The sequence below is a fragment of the Rhea pennata genome, chromosome Z (assembly GCF_028389875.1).
Source record: "Rhea pennata isolate bPtePen1 chromosome Z, bPtePen1.pri, whole genome shotgun sequence".
NCBI lineage: Eukaryota > Metazoa > Chordata > Aves > Rheiformes > Rheidae > Rhea > Rhea pennata.
The window spans coordinates 24770925-24794476 of NC_084702.1; the positions used below are offsets into that span (position 1 = coordinate 24770925).

Here is a 23552-nt window from a genome sequence, read left to right on the forward strand (position 1 = left end):
TCCACTCATCTAACCCACACTTCCTGAGCTTCTCTAGGAGGATGTTATGGGAGACAGTGTCCAAAGCCTTGCTGAAGTCAAGGTACATGATGTCCACTGCTCTCCCCTCATCTACCCAGCCAGTCATTCCATCAGAGAAGTCTATCAGATTGGTTAAGCAGGATTTCCCCTTGGTGAATGCATGCTAGCTACTCCTGATCACCTTCTTTTCCTCCATATGCCTGGAGATGACATCCAGAATGAACTGTTCCGTCACCTTTCCAGGGATGGAGGTGAGGCTGACTTCCCCATATTTTTCCTTCTTGCCCTTTTTGAAGACTGGAATGGAACTGGCTTTCTTCCAGTCCTCAGACACCTGTCCAGTTCTCTGTGACTTTTCAAAGATGATGGAGAGCAGCCTGGCAACATCTGCCAGCTCCATCAGTACCTGTGGGTGCATCCCATCTGGGCCTGTGGATTTGTGGATGTCTAGCCTGCCCAGAAGGTGTCCAATCCTATCCTGCTCAACCAAAGGAAAGTCTTCCCTTCTCTGGACTTTCTCCTTCACATCAGGCTCTGGGATTCATGAGGGCTGCCCTTAGCAGTGAAGACTGAAGCAAAGGCAGCATTCAGTAATTCTGCCTTCTCTGTATCCCTTGTTGTCAGGGCCCCCACCCCACTCAGTAGTGGGCCCACATTTTCCCTAGTCCTCCTCTTGCTGCTGATGTGTTTGAAGAAGCCCTTCCTGTTGTCCTTGACATCCCTTGTCAGACTCGATTCCAACTGGGCCTTAGCCTTCCTTGCAGCATCTCTACCTACTCTGGCTGCGTTCCTGTAATCCTCCCAAGTAGCCTGTCCCCTCTTCCACATTCTGTGTATATTTTCTTCTTCCGAGTTTGGCCAGGAGCTCCTTGCTCACCCGTGCAGGTCTCCTGCCCCCATTGCTAGACTTCTTACTCATAGGGATGCACCGTTCTTGAGCTCGGAGGAAGTGATGTTTGAATACTAGCCAGCTCTCCTGGACCCCCCTTCCTTCTAGGGCCTTAACCCATGAGATTCCACCAACTAGGTCTCTGAAGAGCCCAAAGTCTGCTCTCCTGAAGTCCAGGGTTGCAATCCTGCTTGTTGCCTTACTTCTCTCCTGCATGATTCTGAACTCCACCATCTCGTGGACACTGCATCCAAGGCTGCCCCCAACCTTCACGTCTCCAACCAGTCCCTCCCTGTCGGTAAGGACAAGGTCCAGCAGGACACCCTTCCTCGCAGGCTTCCCCACCATTTGTGACAAGAAGTTATCATCAATGCATTGCAGGAGCCTCCTGGACTGTTTGTGCCTTGCTGTGCTGTCCCTCCAGCAGATGTCAGGGTGGTTGAAGTGCCCCATGAGGTTCAGGGCCTGCAATCGTAAGGCTAAACAAAATCAATGAGTCCCATAGCATAAGCATGTGGGTATGTCAGCTCCTCACTTTGGAGAGACTTTCTCTCTTTTAACTGATTTTAGCTAAATTTAAATTAGCTGGCTATGATAGGTGCACTGACAGCTGCATTTTTCACCTGCGAGGCACCTGCCAGGGTACCAGGAAAGCACCTCCAGAAGCCATTCTTGTACATAGTAACTACTATGGAAAAGAGCTAAGTCATGTAAAGCTATCTCAATTATGTGTGTGTGAACAGCTGTCATAGCTGTCCTGCCATCCTCTTATTTGTCCTACTTCCTCATAGTTTTACCTTCACAAGTAGATGCTTTTCCTCTTTTACTAGGAGCTGTCTTTAGGAAAATGATTAGTATATAGAGGAAAGGAAAATTTTATTGCTTTTGTAGTTTCTGGTATAGCAATATCACGGCTATTGTTGAACCACTACGAAATTTCGGCTGTTATGGCAAGGTTCAGCTTTTTCGCTGTTGTTTGAGACAGGGTGTCTCAACCAGGGCTGGTGTAGGGCTGGAGAGAGACAATTAGCCAGACAGCTTGTGGACAAACAAGCCATATGCTTTGTAATATCAATATAAAATGATGGAATTTGAACATAGTACGGGCAGAGAGCCAGCACAGTTTGTGGAGCTCTAGAACAATGTATTTTCATATACTTAAATTGCCTCTGGAGCTTTCTCATATTTTCATACATACTACAGGCATTGTAATAGCTGAGCCTGGATGTGGAGAATGTATGAATATCTGCAGCCAAGGCTACATCTGACCGGAAATAGCTCAGACTTCATATTTTGCAAAGAAGCTAAAGTGGTAGTCTGGACATTTTCCCTGATAGGTTATCCAAGATCAATGAAAGAGCCTAAATAATAGATGCAGGCCTGAAAGTTATCCTGATGACTACAGGACAGACCCTTTGCTTAAGGTGACTTCACTTCCCTTTTGCTGCCTTTTAGGCTTCCTAAAGTTGCTTCTCTATTGCCATTTACTCTGAATCAGTTGCTCTTTATGCAGGAACTGAGAAAGATGAGGAGTAATGGTATTTGTTTTCAACGAAGGGTGATGAAGATGATGCAGAGCAGACTGCAGTCTCCACATTGCTGGCATCCAAGGCGAAAGCTGACAATCTTTAAGTCTCACTGCGTAGCTGAGAAAACCGTCAGTGGGGGGTCTCTTCTCATACTCTACAGGAATTACAAATGTCCATTTAGGCTTCAGAAAAATCTTTCAGACTAAGTTATGTTTTGGTCTGTGGGGACGTGTCTGAGAGGAGTAGGCTACGGGGAGCCTTCTCTTTCACTGTACCCTTTAGTGTATCCATAATCAAGAACTCAATGAGGATGTCTTTGGGTAAGGGATTGCTCAAAGCCTCTGCATACTAGCAAGTTAAGCGATAGAGAGGCTGTAAGGATCAAAGGATATTTTTGTTTAACACTCCAGTCAGCGTGCTACTGAAGCATGCAAATTTCCAATGGGATTACTCATACATTTGAAATTATATCCTTATGTGTTTCAAGGTGCTATTATCTGTTGTGCATTTGACTTGGCAGAGAGACAGAGCGCGCTGTTACAGAAAGTCAGTTGTTTTTCCCCCCTCACTCGTTTCAAGGTAACACAAAAGTTAGCCTCCTGAATGTTGCAGTAAGGTACAAACCTTACTCACAAGGTTTGAAGCATTCACTAAGGGTAGAGTTCAGCTGGTGAAATACCATGCCAGTGGTATTTGAGATGCCCTAGGATATCCAGAGCCATTGAATGGGGCTACTAACTCCATGATCTGTGCAATATCTCCAGTCTCAAGAGCTGAGAGCCATGCACTGCACTGTAGAACACCATTGCTTGAATTAGTATTGCCAACTGGAGGAGCACCAGTTTGTCCATTAACCCTTCAGGCCTAATTCTTGCTCTTTACTTTTGTACCATTAGTTATGTTAAAGAAATATGCTATAATAACTGAATCAATAGAACAAAGCCTATAAAGCAGAGAGTTTAAATTCAAATATTACAATAGAGTTACATAGATACCATCCTTCTTTCTTGCTAGCCACATACAGATGGAGAGTGATAGTATAGGGAGCAGCTCGGCTGTCAGAAAGCAGGGAGAGTGAGTCTCACAGCTCACCTGTGAAGGGTTCAGCACTGTTAATGAGAGCTGCATCACATTTATCCAGCAAAAAGGGGGTGCACCATTCCCATGATATATTATTGTTCTCAAAGTATCAGCAATGCACTTGTTGCTAGTTGGTGCTAGGAATATATTAGTTATACAGAAAGAATGCATGAGTGACCCAAGGAAAAGATCTGTTGCATTTAAAAAGTGAAGGACTCAGAGATTCCTGATTTAAGGAATCATTTGGTGCTGTAGCCTGGAATCTTTGATAGTACCTTGTCTCAAACAGCAACTAGTGGTGGAAGTGCAGACTGAAAACCACTGAATGTCTGGCAATCTTTGAGCTTAAAATATTCCTAAGCAAGAGGCTTTAGCTGTGCCGTTGTGGTTAACAGTTGTGACAAAAACTAAAAAGTAGCCTTTATTCACTAATTTTCAGACTTTTTAAAAATCCTTAAATATTTTTGACAACCAAAACCTCCATTGGCAAGGAATTTCACAAATTAATTTGCACTCAGTGTAAAAAAGCACTTCCTTTTGTTTGTTTAAGCATTCAATTTCAGATAGTTTGATCTAATACTGCAAGCTCCTATATTATGAAAAGCAATGACACATTGTTTAGGTCTGATGCTATTCACCTTCTCCACATCATTTATCGTGTTCTGCCCCTATATATAGCTGTCTTTAGTCAACTATTTCCAAATCAAGGACGACCAGTCTATTTAATCTTTTCTTTCATGGAAGAAAATTCATAAATTCACACTACATAAATATAGCAGTTTGATGAAAACATATAGACAAATATCTGTACATGCACACAAGACTATATAGAAAGAGCACAGAAGCTGCGAACATTCCAACAGAACAATCCGAAAGACGGACTTTAATTTAGTCCTTTTAATAGAATGTCTTTGGTTTGGTTCAACCTCAAGGGAATAGATGTACCTAAGAGTTGTACCTCATGCCCTTATTCCCTCTATCAGTCGTCAGTAATTAGTACATGGATGGTATACATCATTCATGATCTTCTCACCTACCCACTGCAGTAAGTCATGAAAGTCACCAGCTGTGGTGTAGTATAATTAACTATTAATTATAGTTAAGGAGGGAGCTAATTAAACAAAATCTTGTGACAACGTAAAATCCTATGGGTAATATGTTTGAATCAAACATTTTGGTGAAAACCAAAAATGTACAGCTCTTATTTCCTTCTAGAAATTTTTGTTCAGATGTGCACGTACACAATCATGTACACACAAACAAATACTTGTGCATGTCATTGCTCAAATGTAGTGTTCTGAGTGTTTGAAATTGAAAAGGGTTCATAAATTAGAGAAACGCTAATAAATATGGTAAGAGAAGATCTGTGGAAATGATTTAGGTTTGGAAAAACAGAATGAGATTAATAGTTCAGAGAAGACTAAGGAGTGATTTGATGACAGTGTATGTACTGGCACTGAAAACAAAAATTTGCAACACAGTGCTTTTCAATTTAGCAGACCAAACAATAATGAGACCCAATGATTGGGTTTAGAAGTAAAAATCGAACAAAATAAGATATACATATTAAACAGGAAAGTCAGTTAACCATTGGAACCATCTATCAATGTTTAAAATGGATTCTTCAGCAGCACAATTGTTAAATTTAAAAATGAAATATATGTTATAGTTCAAACAGGAATTAATTCAGGGAAGCCTCATGGCTTGTAATTTATTGAAGAGCAGACTAGATGTTCATAGCCTCTTTTAGCCACTTCAGTTGGAAGTTGACAAATTATTATTTTAAAATTTACCCAGTACCAAGAACTATTTTTATTCTCTTTTAACACCTTCTTCTGTACAAACGGCTCGAAAGGATCTTCAGTAAAATGCTGCAAGCTGTATTAAATTCTGCCTGTTAGCTTTGAGTCATATTAATTTGTTTCGTGTTTCACTGATAATGTATAACAAGAGTCTTGACAAGACAATGCCAATATGTTTGTGCTGTTGGCAGTGACAGCTTTAATCTACCGTAAATCATTTTAAAATGCTTTTTGCAAGCCTAATGAACGCGTTTGTATTATTTCTTTCAGCCATCATATTCAGAGTTTGATATAAGTGGGAATGTGCTGGGACTGATATTTAACCAAGGCATGATCTGGTAGGTGTGGCAAAGGGTGTTGTGTCCTAATGGTCTCTTATGGGTCAGCATTCCCTGCAGGAATGCAAGAAATAGCAGTATCTGTGGAAGGTTCTTCTGAAATGCTGATCTTACCTCTTTACTCTAGTCTCATAGAAGTGTAGTGCAATGTATATCAAACTCAGGCACACTGAAATCAATGGAATTGTTTTAAGCCATTTCTGAGTTAAGATTATGGAGTCAGGTGCATCAATGTTTTGCAATGATCAGGTGAGGCTAATTTATCTAAAGTTGGGTTGACTACATGATCCTTTGTGATAAGCAGAGCAAGCAGCTAGCCTGTACTGTTTTACTTTGAATTTCAGTCTTTCAAAACATCTTATACTCTTTTCCCATGTGCCCTGTGAAGAAAAGACTTAGAACAAATTTACATATACATTTGTGCATTTGTGTGCACGTGTGTGCATAAAATGCTAGCACTGCAGTATTAGTGCTCAGCCCTGCTGCATGAGAGATCTAAGTTTCATCACATTTCTTGTTTTTATCTTAGTTGGGTTTGCTAAGAAAGCAGATTGTCAACTCTCATTTAAGACACCATCTTTCTCAGGAACCGTCCTTCTCAAGCACTATTGACTGCTCCTCTGAATTAGACCCAATTATTAGACCCAAAATTGTTTAGACCCAGTTTATTTAACTTTAATAGAACCCTGCTGATCAGAGCTTTTTCTTGGTGTAAGCCTCCAGGTGTGTATTGCCCCCTGACTTGCTGAGATGAACCATTGGTACATTGGTAGGATGAGCACAGCATCAGCCATGGCCATGTATTTGCCATGTGTCATTGGAGCCATGTGTCATTGGCAGAGTGAGTCCAACCTGCTGCTGAAGTGCAGGGGACCTGTACTGCACAGGGCACTTATAGTTAAATAATCAGCTTAACTTTGCAGTCAGTATGTACCTATCTGTCTTAAGTGTGGCATCCTAATTCCTAACAAGAAGTATTTCACAGGCTGCTATACATGAAAATGATGAGGCAGCAATGCAAACTGTGCTTGCATACTTTATACACCATTGATCACACCCACACTCTCTTCTGCTGTAATTAACACTTTGGAAATCACTTTGTAGTTGAAAGAAATTGGGAACTGGACGAAGGAGGTGATTCCGGATTATTCTCTAAGAAAAATTCTATATGTAGCAGCTATCATTTTATACTTCATTACACATACAGACTTTGTGCATTTCTATGGCACAATATCCCAATATAAAAGTTCCATCACAGAATCCGTGACTTGTGTCTTCATGATGCCACATAGACGCAGCACCTGTCCTACTATCTATCTATCTATCTATATTGTCTATGTTACTACTAATTGCAGAGCTGGAGTCACATTTGCATGCTAATCGATACTTGCTGAGGCAAGTAAGGAACTAGAGTTGTGGAATTTTTAAAGAACTAAATATTTTAGTAAAAATAAATGGTGACTGAATTATAGTGAATATATACTTCAGAAACCATGATATTATATACAGGATAAATTTATTTCTGTTTTATATAGTTTTACGTATTCCACCACACATGCTGAAACAGAATAACAAGTTTAAGATGCACCTGGTGAATTGGCTGTACCACAGAGTTAGAAAGGAAATTTCCTTTCTTCTCTTTCTCTGTGTTTTCACAAAGTGAGTGGAGACTTCTCCATATTAATATGACATTGGCAAGAATACTTCCACCTTATAATAAATATTATAACTAGAACTTGATAGCAGCCATGAATTATCGAAAGTTTCAGCTTATCAAAGCTGAATGTTTTGTAATGATTTCTGTAAGCATAAGAAATAGAGCCATGAAGTGCGCTCTGCTTCACCCATAGACTGCTGAAGTCTTTACTGGCTCTTTTCATAAAAGGTGTATGAAATGAGGAAGGAGTGATATCAATATCATATATTAATTCTGTTGTGATATCACTGTACTCTGGAGTCTTTCCAGCCATGTGGAGAAGTAGATCTATTACACATTTTAAAAATAGAAAAACTGAGGCACTCAGAGGCAAAGTGGATCAGCCTTGGTGACCTGGCCAGCGGTCAAGGAAGAAGTCAATTGCTGATCCGTCACATTCTGTATCATTTGGGCAGGCTGATGAAAATGACTGCTCTTCAGTCAGTATGGCACAGCAAACAAGGTCAGATAAAAATAAAGTGGTCTCAGCTGTTTCAGTGTCATAACCATGCAACTGTAGATAATAAGAAAAACACAATATTTTGGCAAATCAATAAGGAGTTCATTGGAATGAGGCACTAAATAACCATGGTAACAGAAGTAAAATAAATGTCAACTTAGCAAAAATATCTTTCCTAAAATGTTGCTAATATATATAAGACAATAATAAAGAAAAAGATCATTTTTGAAAGTTATCTAAGTTTGGTTATCGTTCTGTAGACAGTACAAGTGAGATGCTACCTGAATTAAAGGGTCAAAGTAAGAGTGGATAATATTTCATTAAGTGGTCATTTTATTTACAGAGAAAAGGGGCTTTGGAACACTGAAAGAAAAATTACATACAGAGAGTTTTCTGCATATGTCTGGAGTTCTTCCTAAGAAAAGACTGGAGAGACAAGATCAATAAAAAAATGTAAATGTTTTATGAACTAGATTTCTGCATGCACAGTGTGTGTGGCTGAAAAACAAGAATATGAAAGAAGGGAATGGATGGCCTATCCAGCAAGGCAGAAATTCTACAACAGACTACTTATATTTTGTTTGATTGGTTTCTAGGATGGGATCTTTTTATGCTCCATGCCTCCCAGCGATCAACGTTTTCCGCCTCCATACTTCCATGTACCTGCAATGCTGGGCAGTGATGTGCTGCAATGTCCCTCAGGAGAGGGTCTTCAAGGCTTCCAGATCCAATAACTTCTACATGGCCATGCTGCTTTTCATTCTTTTTCTGTCCACGCTGCCGGCTGTGTACACTATTGTCTCCATCCCACCATCTTTTGACTGTGGTCCTTTCAGGTCTTTTGCATTTTATGTCTTTGTTTTGTTGCCAATGAGATGAACTGCATCATGTCATCACAGTGAATGATCCAATAATGAAAAGGAACTTCCTTAAGAAGTTTTAGTATCTGATAGGCTGAATGTTTAATTACATGTCATTTTTTAATTACGCATAATGCTTGAAGGTGAAATCCTAGAAAACTGGCTAGTTGTTTTTAAAGTTTTTCTTGAAAAATAGATTATTTTCTTTGTTTCCACGAAAAATTTTGTCCTTATTACTGTAATTAAGTCAGCAATTATTCTTAGGGAGTAGGGCAGTGACCTGTTAGGTATCTCTCATCTATTGGCTTGAGAGTGATGGTTACAGGAAATACCTGCATATGCCAAGAAGGGAAGATTGGAGTGTCGGAGAGTGGTGGTTAACCAAGGAGGTGCTGTAGTCTTTAGCCGCTCTGAATTTCTGCAGTGCTCACAGTATTTCATTTCATGCAGCTGTAGCATTACCTCTGTGGTGCTGAATCTGTTTCTCAAGTTTCAAGACCTCCATATTTGCTAGTCTCTTATGAAAAAACGGGCCTACTGTACCTATGCAAATGTGTGCCTTGCATACAAGCTAGCTGAGGTGCTGCCACGGTGTCTCCTGTGTACTTTACCACTAGAAATTTTGGGACCATTCCCAGTATCTCTGCTTGCTTCTTAGCATGAGATACAACTTTAATGAGAACAAAACAGCAGTTAATATATAGAATTCAGATTTTTAGAAGGTTTCAGTCCTTGCTTTTGAACGAAGTATCAGTAGGGCAAGAACAGTAGAACAATAAAACAGGCTTCCTGATTCCTGTGAAGGACTTGAATAATACATTACTGTCATGGGTAAAATGATCTCTGCATAATTTCCAGTACACTTTGTAAAGCAGTAGAAGTCTAGACACATTAACATTGGCCATCTCTGGGAGATCTTTTCTAGCTGCCTGCAATAGTCACAGTCCCTGAGAGAAAGAATTGCTTAACATGCAAAAAATTTGGCTGAGATAGAAAATTGCTTGGATTTTAGGGAAGCGATGATAAAGCAGATAATGCTAAATAAGATTTTTAAAATCTAAGAAAAGGAGTGAGGTAGTTAACATAACCTGTAACCTTTCCTCTATCAAATACAAATATATTTTCTTCTTCATTAAAACTGCAAAATCCTCAATACAGCTTTCAGTAGAGAGGGGCTATAAACTAAAGAAGATTAATTCATCATTTGTATAGGTAATACTACTGCTGAGCAGATAGACAGTGGCAATTTATGGCTATATATTAAAAAAAAAAAAAGTTTTCCTGTTGGTAAGTCAGTGGCTTATCCACTATTAAAATTGCAATTCTTTTTCTAATCCTGAATTTAAAGTCAAAATATATAACTCAGCAGAGATTTCAGGACAGAACTAGCAAAGCTAGAATAGAAGGAGCCTTGTGTGTGCTGGTGAGATGGAAAAGAGGATAGAGTGGAATTTCCCATCTATCATTGCTAGGGAGAAAGTGGAGAAGAAGAGCTGATCTGAAGGAAGGTTTGCCTTGTAATCTTGTTATATTTGTAGGACAAGCATAAAGGCTGAGATCGTTAAATTAAAAAGATATCTGATTGGCAGAAATGTTTTGCAAGAACTAAAAATAGGAGATAGAGCACCTCAATGGCTGGAATATCTAGAAGCAATTTGGTGAATTTAGTGGCGATTCTTTTAACCAAGTAAATTGATCTCAGTTCACATAAAAAGCCTTGTCATTGGTAGCATTTAGGTAAACAATGTCAAACTCTACCTTGTGAGACACAGCCAAAAGCAAAGTAAAAAGACAGGAACATTTAGAACATCTATTAACATGATTCTACAAGAAAATCTTGTGCGTAAAAGGTCTAGTGAAGAAATAATTTAGATAAGTTGGTCATGGGACAACTTAGCATGAAAGTTATTAGTTTGCTGGAAGAAAAACTAAAACGTCCTGAGACACAGGAACTGCCTACCATAGGATTGATACAGAGCAAAGAGGGGAGAATTTGGCCTTGTACATCACTGCATGGACACTGTTTGCTAGTGAATTGCATTTCTTTTATCAATTACATGAAGATGCGATTTGAATCTGTCTCAAGGACTCCTCAAAGCAAAACTAACCTACACACTTTAGACGGTGATATGGAGTTCACAGACTGATCACAGAACACTGATCCCTGGAGAACTAATCTTGGTAATAGAGCAAACACTTGTTGGAAACTGCAGGCAGAATCTATCAGCAGGCAGACATCGAAAATATTTGTATCCATTGTTCTCTTTAAAATGCAAAATACTATTTTAAATAATGACAGTTGTACAGTTTTAGGCTGTACAATAACGCTAACTTACACAGTTTCTTGTCCTTGCCCCAAGTTTGTTGTGATGTGATTCATCGAAATATTCATACTACTGGACTGCCACTGTCAGAATATCTGACTGTGATACATTGTCACCTTTTCTCTTTAATAGTGGGAAAACTAGAATGTTTGAAGTCATATCAGAAACTCTGGAGCATGACTTCCCTTCTTGGTTTGGGAAGGTATTTGGCTATGCCTCTAACCCTGGACTCATCCTACCTTTCATACTGCTGATGGTGTACGTATTAGAATATTAGCTCAATGCTTGCCTGTTCTAAAGTCTATTAAGTTCCTTTCATTCTGTCTTTGCTACCTGGTTATCTAATTAAATACAGGACTGATTGCCCTGCGGTGAGGGACTTGAAGAATTCATGAGCCTTCTATTTGATCGTAATTAATGTGCCTGTGCACAAAGGGCAATCTCTTTTTCTCTTAGGTTGCTTTCTTTTTATTTTTGTTGTTGCTTTTTTTAATTATGTTTTTTGTTGCTGCCATAATAGCCAAACTATTAAAATGCAAAAGCCTATAAGGATTTAGCTCAGGCTATTTAGTAGGCAGAACAACACATCATAAATCCTTAAATTTTTCAATAGAAAATTCTCAGAACTGTGCCCACCATGAAAGAGTTATTTCTCAGTAACTCTTAGCATGTCTGATCCTGCATGCCTGAGACTTCCCTTGAGAGAAAAGAGCACTCTATGTTGTTGGGTCTGGAGTGTGAGACAGGGTGATGGAGATAACATATGGAGATGTTCTTGTCTCAGCTATCTGTCTGAAGTTACTCATGTCCAAAGCCACTTTGTGGAACAGAGCTAGGAGGAATTTTCCATATTTCGGGAATAGTTAAATGGTCATTGAATAGCCATTCTCAGAAACTGCATAAAATTTTTCAAGATAAAATCACTGTAAACTGCAATACGCATATATAGTATTACTTAGTATAGAGCTAAATTAAAAGTTCTTAGGGGAAATAGCTAGGATTTAACTTTGCATTGTAGCACTGCCAACAGAAGATTATGGAATACAGTAGAAATTACAGAAGGATCTTATGTGAGCAAACTGAAATTTTGAGATAGAATTTGGCCAAGATTCACTTAAAATCATGTTCTGTTTAACCCTTGGCTAGAAAAATAAAGAGCACAGATTGTCCTCTGAAACACATGGTCTCAGCTCCCACTGATTTTCTTGAGTACTGTTCCTATCTTGGAATTGCTCAAGGCAAAGACAGAAAAAAAATGAAAAGAAAAAGAAAACTAAAGGCAAAATCAGACAACACAGAGAAAACAACATATGCAGATTAATTATTTACTGCTTACATCAGCAAAAGACTTAAGGATGTCTCTAAATCAGGATGGTGAAAAAATGCTAATTTCATACAGTTGTCACAGAATAATACAAATTGACAAATGAAAATTTCATTATGCAGTCATGTTTTTATTTGGTAGAAAGAGATTGTAATTTAGAGCAAAAAATAAAACATATGCTTTTGGCTATTTTCTCGGCAGTACTTGAGTTTGCCTATTGTGTAAGTTAAAAAGCATTTATAAATATTGTTTTCTCATTTTTAAAATATGTCATACAAGTTAGTTAAAATTTCACAAGTTATTCTCTAAAACACACTTCATAGTGAGGCATAGTTTTATGGAACCTCTTCCTTAACTACCATAATGTTGGATGTAAAATATTATTAGATGGAATTTCTTTCAGCCTTGTTTTCCCTAAAATAAGAGTGCCTTCTTCACACTATGAGGAAGGGCATTTTTAGTTGTCAAAATACTACTACTGATAAGGCAGCATAAGTGAGCAGTCTATATATTTTTTACATTCACACAATTGTAGCTATTGCTATAGGAATGTTGTAATATTCTTCGTATTTACATCATTACCTAAGAAGATATATTCTTTTTCTTTACATTTAGGCTGAGTATTTATTATCTCAATGCTACATCCAAATCCTACAAGGAAGCTAACCTGGAACTTAAAAAGAAACTCCAAAGTGTAAGGAATAAAGAACTGTTTATTTTTCTTTCTATTAAATATTAGAGAAGCCATTCAGCTTGCTGAAATATGATCTCTTTCTCTCTTTCTCCACCTCTAGCAAGCAGAAGAAAATAAAAGAAGAAATAAACAAAAAGCACAAAAATCAAATGAACAGGAGGAAAACCCATTTGAGACAGAACCACCCAAGCCAAAGCAAAAAGAAAATAAGCAAGATGAATCTACTCCAAATCAAGGTAGAGATTGTTTTGAATTCTTCACGTTGAGGAATATTTGTACATCAGACTATAGTCATCTTTGCTACCTTTACTGCTTTACTTGCAATAATATCTTCAATGACAGTCACAATACTGTCTCATAATTACTAGTCTAATCTCCAAATCATTTTATTTCTGTGGCTTTTTAAAGAAATATTGTAGCATCTTTCCACATCAAGCAAAACTTTTTACCAAAATAAAACAATTGTAATACAGCTGTAGCAAATTGTAAAATCCCAGTCCAAAAAAAGTTGCCTAAAGTCTGATCTGAATGTCAATGATCCTTCTTACATATTGCAAATCAGTATGGTTCAAATATTGTATCCTGCTATTATATTTATTTGCTGTTCAGGACAGTGTGTGGCCTCTAGGCCAAGATTCAACAGGAGAACACAGTACAGTAGCAGTCCTTACCAGAAGGCCTAGCTTGGCCAGGCAGGTTTCAACTCATCCTGAAGACCTTCACAGGCTCTTTCCTTGCTCCTGAACACTGCTAGACTTTCCTTTCCACGTATGCCAGAAAACACTTACAGGCTCATGGCAGAGATGAAGGCTTAGAAATGCATTAGAAATGATCATACTTAGAAGAATTTTGTGGAAAGCATGTCTGCCACCTTCATATTTAGGAGAGGGTAGGCTGTAGAAGAATCTGCCTAGGACGGAATTTCTGCTTTGCATTTTCATCCTTTAATGCTGTTCTCCAAATGTGTTTCAGATAACAAGAAAGGACAAGGAGACAATGGACCAAAGAAGAAAAGCCAGCAGCAGGAAGCAAGCTCCTCCCAGTCCCTGCAGCATCTGGGTCCCTCTCCAGATGGGCACTATGCCCCCCAGAGCAGAGGAGGAAACCTTCCTCCCCCTCACGTGGCTGTGACACGACCTCCGGGGCCCCGAGGGTATGGACCACCAGGCTACCCTCCCGGAAACCCACGCTTTCCAGGGGCACAGCGGGGAGTACCCAGGGGCCCTCCAAACTACTGATGAGGAGGCTCTTCTTCCCTTTCCTTGAGCAAAAGTGATCTGTAATATTATGAAGGACTCTGAGGGAGAAAAAGTGGTTTTAAGTCCCAAAGCACTCCCATAAAAGCAGAACCCCACTGCAGTCACTGTAGATCTTTATGTGCATGGAGGATATTCATGTTTCAGCATATGCAGACTAAGAGGCTTCAACATTCAAGTTCAGCAGGAATCATTGCATCTGTCTGCTTGCATTTGAATGCATTGCAAAAATATGTTTACTGTGTCAATATGTTCCTAAAGTTACAGATATTTATTAGAAGAATGAAAATAATTTTCAATTTAGTCATTTTGCCTAAAATCCTGAATGTGTTTCTCTAGTATCTTTTTTCTTTGGCTTAAAAGCCCAGTTCACTGGAAATGTAACATCTCACAAAGTGGGTCAGTCATATTTACTTAAATAAAGCATATAGCTTGTCTTCTGCTGGTCTGACACACTTACCCAAAGGAAGGGGGATGGGAAAACTAGGAATTTTTTCAAAAGCCAGATGATTCGCTCTGAAGTCTTTGGGAAAATAATAAAGAGGTAAAGTATAAGGAATATTCTGGTTGTTGCAATGAAGAAAACCTAACTCCTATTATAGTTCCACTTGTAATCAGTACAGTAATAATGAATTTTATGACGTTCTGGAAGAATAAAAATAAATTTGAAAAATCAAAGGGAGGAAGAAATATTTCCTGTGCAAAAAAGTATTTGGGGAAGAGAGGTAAGACTGCTTTTGTAAAATTTTTCCCAGATGCTCACTAAGATTGTGTCATCTCATAGAGACATTTAGTTTGTATATGAACACATGCTGTATAATTAAACACAACTGCTCTATGAATTTATTATTGTATGGTTGCATTGTAACAATCTCTAGAGAGCCCAGGGTGGAACAGGACTTTGGCCTCATAGGTCTTGCACAAACACAGAACAGACACAAGTGCATATCCAAGCTATTATTACCTTTTCCTTTAATTCAGCTTTATTTTTATGTTATGATTTTATTCAGTTATCCAGAATCTGGGCCATGGTATTTATTTTAAGATCCATAAGAACAACAAAATTAACTTCTTAAAAAATGAATATAATTCCATTGGAGGCCTTCTGTATAATCTAGGTCTATTTTCTGCAGTCAAAAAACTTACCATATCTCAATATAAGGGAAGCCTGTGACATCACTAACCAACTTATGTATAATAAAACCATGGAACTTGTTGACACAGGAAGTCATGGACATAAAGATATAAAGGTAGTCATAAAAAGAATTACAAAAAAATCCCCATAATACACAATAATCCTGATGCAATTTCCAGTTGAAGAAGTCTTTAAATCAATTGCTAGCCTCTGGTAGAACGAACCAAGGGAAAGTTCTCTTTATACTTGATTTGACTCTTGTACTGCTTCCATAAGCATCTGCTATCAGCTGGAGATAAGATATTAGATCAAACAGACATTTAGTCAGCACAAGCACGGCTGTTCTGCACACAAACATTGAGCAACATTAACCAAATCAAGAGATAAGTAAATCACAATGATAACAAGTGAGGGTCTTTTCTAGCGAACAACTGGAAGTAAGTTGCTACTAAATGACAGGACAAATGCAGTAAGACTAGATCCCAAGCTATGACCGCATTTGGGGAGCAGTGGGTCTTGTACTGTTAAATTAGATAAAGTAGAGCTAAGTGTGACATAAAATGTATCATCTTTCTCTGATAAGATTTCTAATCTATGGACTTCAGACATATCAAAAACACTGCAGTAATTCAGTTTGTGTTTTAAGTGAAAGGTTCAAATCCTTTTCTAACAAGATTAATTTTTAAAGTGTGCATGTTTTTAGACCATAAACCTATAAGACAATGAGTAGTCTCAGTGATTTCAAAGTTAAACATGTGCCCCAATGCTCTAAGACTTTGTCTCATCCATGCTTTTTTCTATGAGCTGTGATTTAGGGGTCATTGATTTGTATAGAGATTATATCGCCTCTCTTATTATTTGGAAGAGAAATTCAAAATGAGAAAGCTTTAGATGAGAAAATACAGGATATTCCTTAGAAAAATGAAAAAGCTAGTTTGCAATCAAGACTGTAGATTGCATCCTGATGCATCTACAGGTGAATAAACTGATTTCAGAGCTGCTTTATGGTTTGATGATCCTTCAGAGAAGATCAAATGGAACTTCATTTTTTCAAAGGTGTTGGAATAAAATGGAGTTGTAAACTGGTTTAGGTGCAGCTTGCTGTTTGGAAACATAGAGGGGATTTACGCTGTATACACTGATCTTAGAGATTCCTAGGAGTGAAAATTTTCTGTTTATATTAAAGGCTTTTTCATTATTAGTGGGTTTTATATTGTTGTGCATGATTATTTTACAACTATAAATGGAAGAGAGAGACAATAATAAAAACATCAGTTGAAATTATTCTGAAGAACTTTGTTAGATCTATATGTGTATTGTTTTTCGACAACAAATTTGTTCTTAGAATGCATCTGTATGTGCACTGATGAGCACGTAATAGCTAACAGGAAAAACAATAAGATTAGATGTTGTACGTGTGCTGTGATCAGCATCAAATTATTGTGACTGAAAATGAAATATTTATTCATATTCCTTGGTGCTTTTAAGTAAAGACCTTTCAGCACTATGTTTCATGAGCCTGTGCTTTCAATGCTTCCTTAGCTCTATTTAATTGTCTGCCACCCTACTGATAATAAAACAGCAATTTAGTAGAGAAGATCTAATACTATCATATTAAACGTTCTATACTAAATACACCTTTCAGAAAACTTGCTTTTTTCCTGGCAAGACTGGTTCCAGGATTATTACAATAATTGGGCATGATCAGGTTTCAACTCACATTTCCTTTCTGTATAGCCTTTTCTAATTGTTTCAATATTTTGAATCTTCTAGTTCAAATCTTTTCCCTCTCTACTTTCTTTAAAAAAGCACCTCACTGAACCTCCAATGCCGAACCTACCTTACTTTAAGTCCTGAACAGTGCTGAACAAGTAACAAACATTCTTGACAGCAGGAGTAGTGCTTACTCTGATTCAGATCATGCCAGAGGATCTCGCTTATAGAGATAGAATATATTTTGTTCTCAGTAGTGACACATTTCTTTTTTTCCTGTGCTGTTGCCTGAGACCTGCAAATTGTGCTGAGAAAATCCCAGAGCCCTACTACCAAATTACTTTAAGTGAAACAAGGGCTCAGTGCATCTTCCCACGTCCCATGGATTCCTCTGCACAATTTACATGATGTCTTCACAATGTTTGTCTGAGTATTTTATGCAATTTTCTACATAATAGAAGTGCATTTCACTATATTCATGTACTGCCACAAAGGGACCTTCAAAATATTTTGAAATTCTTGACAAAAATTCAATTTCATGCTGATCTGTGAAAATTATAATTACAGAAAAATTATAGTTATTGCACACATCTCCCTTCTCCTATTCATCTTTTTTTTTTTCCTGCTACTGAATTAAATATTTTTACTCAATGACAAAATCGTACCCTGAGACTCTGAAATGCTCTCAGAAGGAGTGGAAGCACAATCATGAAAATAAAGTCAGGCCTTGACCAAATTCACATAAACTGGCAACAGGTCTTTTTATAACATATCTTTTCAACATTATCTCTAATAGCAGCCAGTAGCTGAAAATAAGATGAAATCCATGGAAATTTAGAACAACTGTGAAGCTGAAAGAGAAGGAATTATTTAATTACCTTACACTGGTAAACAAGTCATAAAATACTCACTGGCAAATTAGATACAATTTTTATCTGTGCTGAGTCCTTTGCTTCAGTTCCTAATTCTCTGTGAAAAAATAGCCAGAGATTAACTTCAACAGCAGGTAACATCCGCTCTGTGTTTGTCCATTATTAAAGAATGAGGCTATGTGATTTCACTTTGAGCTTTGAACTGTCTGTGCCATGTAACTGGCGCATATTAATTTCTTGTAATCACTGAACAGTCAAAAGAAAAAAAAAAGCTTATAAAAATATGGTGACACAAGTGACACAAACACTAGTCCCTTAACTACGAACTTTTCTGCAGGAGGTATCTCATGTGCATCCATACACACTAATATATAAAAAATAGTTATAAATAACTATGAAAGATAATATTTCCCTAAATTAAAGAGTGACTTGCAGGCCAGACCGTACCTTAAGATAAAAGGGTCTGTATGAAGGTTACAGATCCTGTTGGCCTCTTGCAAGTAAAAATGCTCCTAAGGTTAGGACCTTAGTCATGCTGTATTTTGATCTCAAAGCTCACCATGGAGTATTTGCTTGTATTTACATTATTAGAAGTTTTTAGTTTCTTGTGAGGAGCTGAAAGATATTTGGCTATGACAATAACAGTTCAAGATAGGAATAAATATCAGGTCTTTGCCCGTCTGGGGAACACCTGCATGTACTGATCATCAGGAGTGGGAGTCTTTTAGTATAAACGTTTAAAGAGTTGCTCATATGCCACATCAAATTTTTTTTCTCTTGAGACATAACATCTCAGCTGCAGTGCATAGTCACAGAAAGCTGTGAACTGAAGTGTTACAGAAATAATAATAAATAAATTGTATCACACACTTTATCTGATTTTTTTCTTGATGTTTGGAAAATGTTTTGTATATTTCTATGTATTATTCCATGCAGTTAATATCACAGGTGCTTACATTTAAAAAATTATCTTTTAATTTCGAAACTACAAAAGAAAGGAGTTTACGTTTCAAACGATATGGTTGAATTCCTGACTTAAATCCATTCTTATCATGTGTGTACTGCTATCACACAATAACTAATAGATTTGCAATAAGTTGTGATTATCGATTACCTTTTTGCTTCTTTACTTGTGCTCTGGCCTATGATACACGACTGTGGGGAAAGCTTTTAATGTTTCAAACTTTTAAAGCATTGTGAAGAACCTCCATAAAAGCAGAACCAGAACATTATCATCTGTCTCTTGGAATTAAACAAACAAAAAAAAATCCATTATCCAAATACCCGTCCCAAAATCCAGTAGTTTGTAATCAGGAAACAAAATATTTATACTACAGGTATTTTAACTGAATAATTCTTAGAGCAACTTGCAGACAATACTATTCACTAAAACTGTTAGTTTCACACTTTGAACTTTCTGACTGCAAAGATCTACCTGTGCTCATAAATGATTGGCTCCACAAACTAAAAGCTATTTTTGTCTTTTGCCATGAGAGAGTCAAATGAATAATGGACAAGTAAAACCATTTCTTGGCACTCTGATAAGTGAAGCATCTCTGTTTTTCAAGGAGATTAAAAAAATGGGAAAATGAAGGGAAAATAGAAAAAGAGTAAAATATAACAGTTTTAGGAAAAAAAATGGAACTTTTCAGAGCTGCTTAAAGTATGAGGGCCAGATCTTCAGCAAGACACCAAAACCCACCAGTAAGATATATCTGTCTTATATAAAGTAGCACTTCAGTCCTTATAGCCTGCAAGCACGAAGCACAGTTTTGTCATAATATGAGGCTCTTCTCTTACCAGCTGGAGCTAAATGTGGTATTTCAAAACCTTTATCTTTCCTTCTCTCTCTCTTTTTGTAGGAACGATGAAACCAAAGTACTTTCAGTGTTACACTTTAGTTTTGAAGAACATTCCTTTCTGCTTTTTAAAAAATTCACTGGAAGGTATGCAGCACAGACAAAGCCACAGCTCCAGGTACCTTCTCTAAAAATAGTTTTAGAAAGTCTGCATGCTAAATTCATTCACTTGAAGGAATTGTATTTTAAATATTCAGGATATTTTTCAAAACAGCTTATAAGTCATGTTATTGCTTGTAAACAGCTAACACAGAAAGCCTCTAAAATCCATTATCCCAAACTAAAAGCATATTTTTGTCTTTATTTTACAGCGTGTGGCACCTTCAGAATATCTCTGATGGCCACACATACTGATGGACCTTGAATCAGTTCCAGCTGCAAACAGATTAAAAATACAATTTCTCTTTTTTTTAATAAGCTTTTTCTTTTTGTTGAGATCAGCCTTACTTCTAGGTCACATGCAGGAGCAGACTGAGAACCCTGCCTGTGCCACTGCTGCTCTCCTGTGCTACACAAGTGTCATGCAGATGGATAATCTCTGATCATAAGCTGTGTTTTCACTAATTTTGTCTGCTGAGGCATGTTCCTTGGCACTTGCCATTTGCTATCCCTAAATGACCTTTGCTGTGCAAGGGAAAGCAAATCTCCTGTACTCCCCCCCAGGAGAGCAGCATAACATGCATTTGAAGTTAGATACTCTGGGGGCATGGTGACACATTGCTGCAAATAGCAGTGTTCAGAGGAGCTGAGTGCCCACTAGCCACCAGTATAATATTAAGTTACTTTCATTACAAGACAAGAATAAAGATTCCAAGGATTTTTTTTTTTTTTTTGCATATAAAAAAAAGACTTTTCTAACAGCATAGATGGTTTTTTGTGACGGTATAGAAGATGGAACATCAGTAATAGCAAAGAAAACAAAGCCCTTTATGAATTTATCTCTGATTTCTCTCCCATTCAAGGGGTCTCCCCCAGAGACTTTCCATATGTAGACAAAGCTGCTCTACTGGCAGCTTTCCTCTCCCCAGCTATCCCCTCCCCACCAGAGTGCTATGTTGCAGAGCTAACCAGCACGATGCCAGTGAGGGCACTCCGGTCTCTGGCTCAGGGTGCCTGCCTTCCAAACAGTACCTTAAATCATTGATAAGAACTTCATCTGAGGATTTAGCAAAACGGAGCATCAAAACTTACTCTCTTGGAAATCCCTCTCCATTGGACTACTCACAAAATGATAACTTAAAGGAAGTGATATACGGGGAAGACAAAAGGAAGTTTCCGTTGTCTATTTCAGGGTTGCCCTCTGTCATATCTGTTACAAACTCATTGATGCCAGTGCAGAGCTACCTCTAAACCTTGTTCAGTTTTACTTTACACCCAGCCATGAATGCAAATCTGGTGAGAGGCCTCTTCCCTTTCTCTCCAGACCCAGGCAGAGAGAAGGATAGATTGGAGAAGTGCCTCAGGACTGCAAGAAAGCCAACGTCACTCCAGTCTTCAAAAAGGGCAAGAAGGAGAACCCAGGCAACTATAGGCTGGTCAGCCTCACCTCCATCCCTGGAAAGGTGACGGAACAGCTCATTCTGGATGTCATCTCCAGGCATATGGAGGAAAAGAAGGTGATCAGGAGTAGTCAGCATGGATTCACCAAGGGGAAATCCTGCTTAACCAATCTGATAGACTTCTCTGATGGAAGGACTGGCTAGGCAGATGAGGGGAGAGCAGTGGATGTTGTGCACCTTGACTTCAGCAAGGCTTTTGACACTGTCTCCCATAACATCCTCCTAGAGAAGCTCAGGAAGTGTAGGTTAGACGAGTGGACAGTGAGGTGGATTGAGAACTGCCTGAAAGGCAGAGCTCAGAGGGTCTTCATCAGTGGCATGGAGTCCAGTTGGAGGCCTGTGGCTAGCGGCGTCTCCCAGGGCTCAGGACTGGGTCCCATCCTGTTCAACTTCTTCATCAACGACCTGAATGAGGGAACAGAGTGCCTCCTCAGCCAGTTTTCTGAGAATAGCAAGCTGGGAGGAGTGGCTGACATACCAGAGGGCTGTGCCGCCATTCAGAGAGACCTGGACAGGCTGGAGAGTCGGATGGAGAGGAATCTCCTGAGGTTCAATAAGGGTAAGTGCAGAGTCCTGCACGTAGGCAGAAATAACCCTAGGCACCAGTACAAGCTGGGGGCTGACCTTCTGGAGAGCAGCTGTGCAGAAAAGGACCTGGGAGTGTTGGTGGATGACAAGTTGACCATGAGCCAGCAATGTGCCCTTGTGGCCAGGAAGGCCAATGGTCTCCTGGGGTGCATTAGGAAGAGTGTTGCCAGCAGGTGGAGGGAGGTGATCCTGCCCCTCTACTCAGCCCTGGGGAGGCCTCATCTCGAGTACTGTGTCCACTTCTGGGCTCCCCAGTCCAAGAGAGACATGGAGCTACTGGAGAGAGTCCAGCATAGGGCTACAGAGATGATTAGAGGGCTGGAGCACCTGCCCAATGACGAACGGCTGCGAGAGCTGGGCCTCTTCAGCCTGGGGAAGAGAAGACTGAGGGGGGATCTGATCAATGTGTACAAGTACCTGAAGGGAGGGTGTCAAGGGGACGGGGACAAACTCTTTTCAGTTGTCCCGTGTGACAGGACAAGAGGCAATGGGCAGAAACTGAAGCACAGGCAGTTCTGCCTGAACTTGAGGGGGAATTTCTTCACTGGGAGAGTGACAGACACTGGCACAGGTTGCCCAGAGAGGTTGTGAAGTCTTCTTCTCTGGAGATATTCAAACCCACCTGGATGCAACGCTGTCTAACATACTCTATGTGACCCTGCTTGGGCAGGGAGGTTGGACTAGATGATCTCCAGAGGTCCCTTCCAACCTTACCGGTTCTGTGATTCTATGATACTTGCATGAACACAGAAGGACTAACTCGCTTTCCCTTTGCTCAGCAGTGCCATGGATATGCTATTTTAAACCCTCAGCTCTCACAACAGCCCCAACTATAGCTCCAGAGCCCCTGTCTCAGCAAGGTGGCCTAGTCATGTGCTGCAGTCCAGCCCCATCTAGACCTGGCTGGCGCAGGACCACCCCTTCTTTTTGAGACTGTTGCACTGTCTCCTTCCCGTATGGAGAGAGGCTTCCCTTCCCTTTACACCATCCTGCTCTGCTGAAGCATTGGTGCTGTGCATGGTTAGGGAAGGCACCCTCATGCTTTCCCTCAGCTCATGCTATATGCCTGTGTGCTCTCTGCGACCCAGACCATCTTCCTAGTCAACCATTTCCTCGCATCTTGTGTGGTTTGAGGAACCTTCCCTCTGGCAGAAGCTGCCTACACGGGTGGTACAGGGTGCTGCCCCCAGGCATGATGGCCAAGGCAGGGGACACCTCTCTTTGCACAGGCAGTCTTGAGCCACTTCCAGATATGCAGATCATTCCCCCAAAAGATACTGGTTGTATATAGGGTTATGCATATATTTAGGCAGTGGGAAGCAACCTCTGCCTTTACCTGTGCAACTCAGGCTGGATAGATTTTCTTTTACAGATTATATGCTGTCTCCAACATGACTCCAATGTTTTCTTCAGGGCACTCAGTATCTCTTTGAATCCCACCTTTATCCTGCTTATTTATCAGAAAACACCTTAAAGCTAACTGAAATTAGATTGATACAGCCCCTTTGGTACATTTGCATTCCAAAGTGGTGTACTTAGGAGCTTATTTGTCT

General features: G+C 39.2%; 1 protein-coding gene across 1 annotated transcript in view; it reads left to right on the forward strand.

Annotated features, from left to right (window-relative positions):
• Positions 1 to 14255, forward strand: part of TMC1 (transmembrane channel like 1) — a 72391-nt gene extending 58136 nt beyond the window's left edge. Inside the window, exons 15-20 of the mRNA XM_062599787.1 lie at positions 5592 to 5659; positions 8412 to 8651; positions 11132 to 11257; positions 12939 to 13017; positions 13118 to 13253; positions 13990 to 14255. Of these exons, the coding sequence (XP_062455771.1) occupies positions 5592 to 5659; positions 8412 to 8651; positions 11132 to 11257; positions 12939 to 13017; positions 13118 to 13253; positions 13990 to 14255 (915 nt within the window). The remainder of the gene's footprint in view (positions 1 to 5591; positions 5660 to 8411; positions 8652 to 11131; positions 11258 to 12938; positions 13018 to 13117; positions 13254 to 13989) is intronic.
• The last annotated feature ends 9297 nt before the right edge of the window (positions 14256 to 23552 follow it).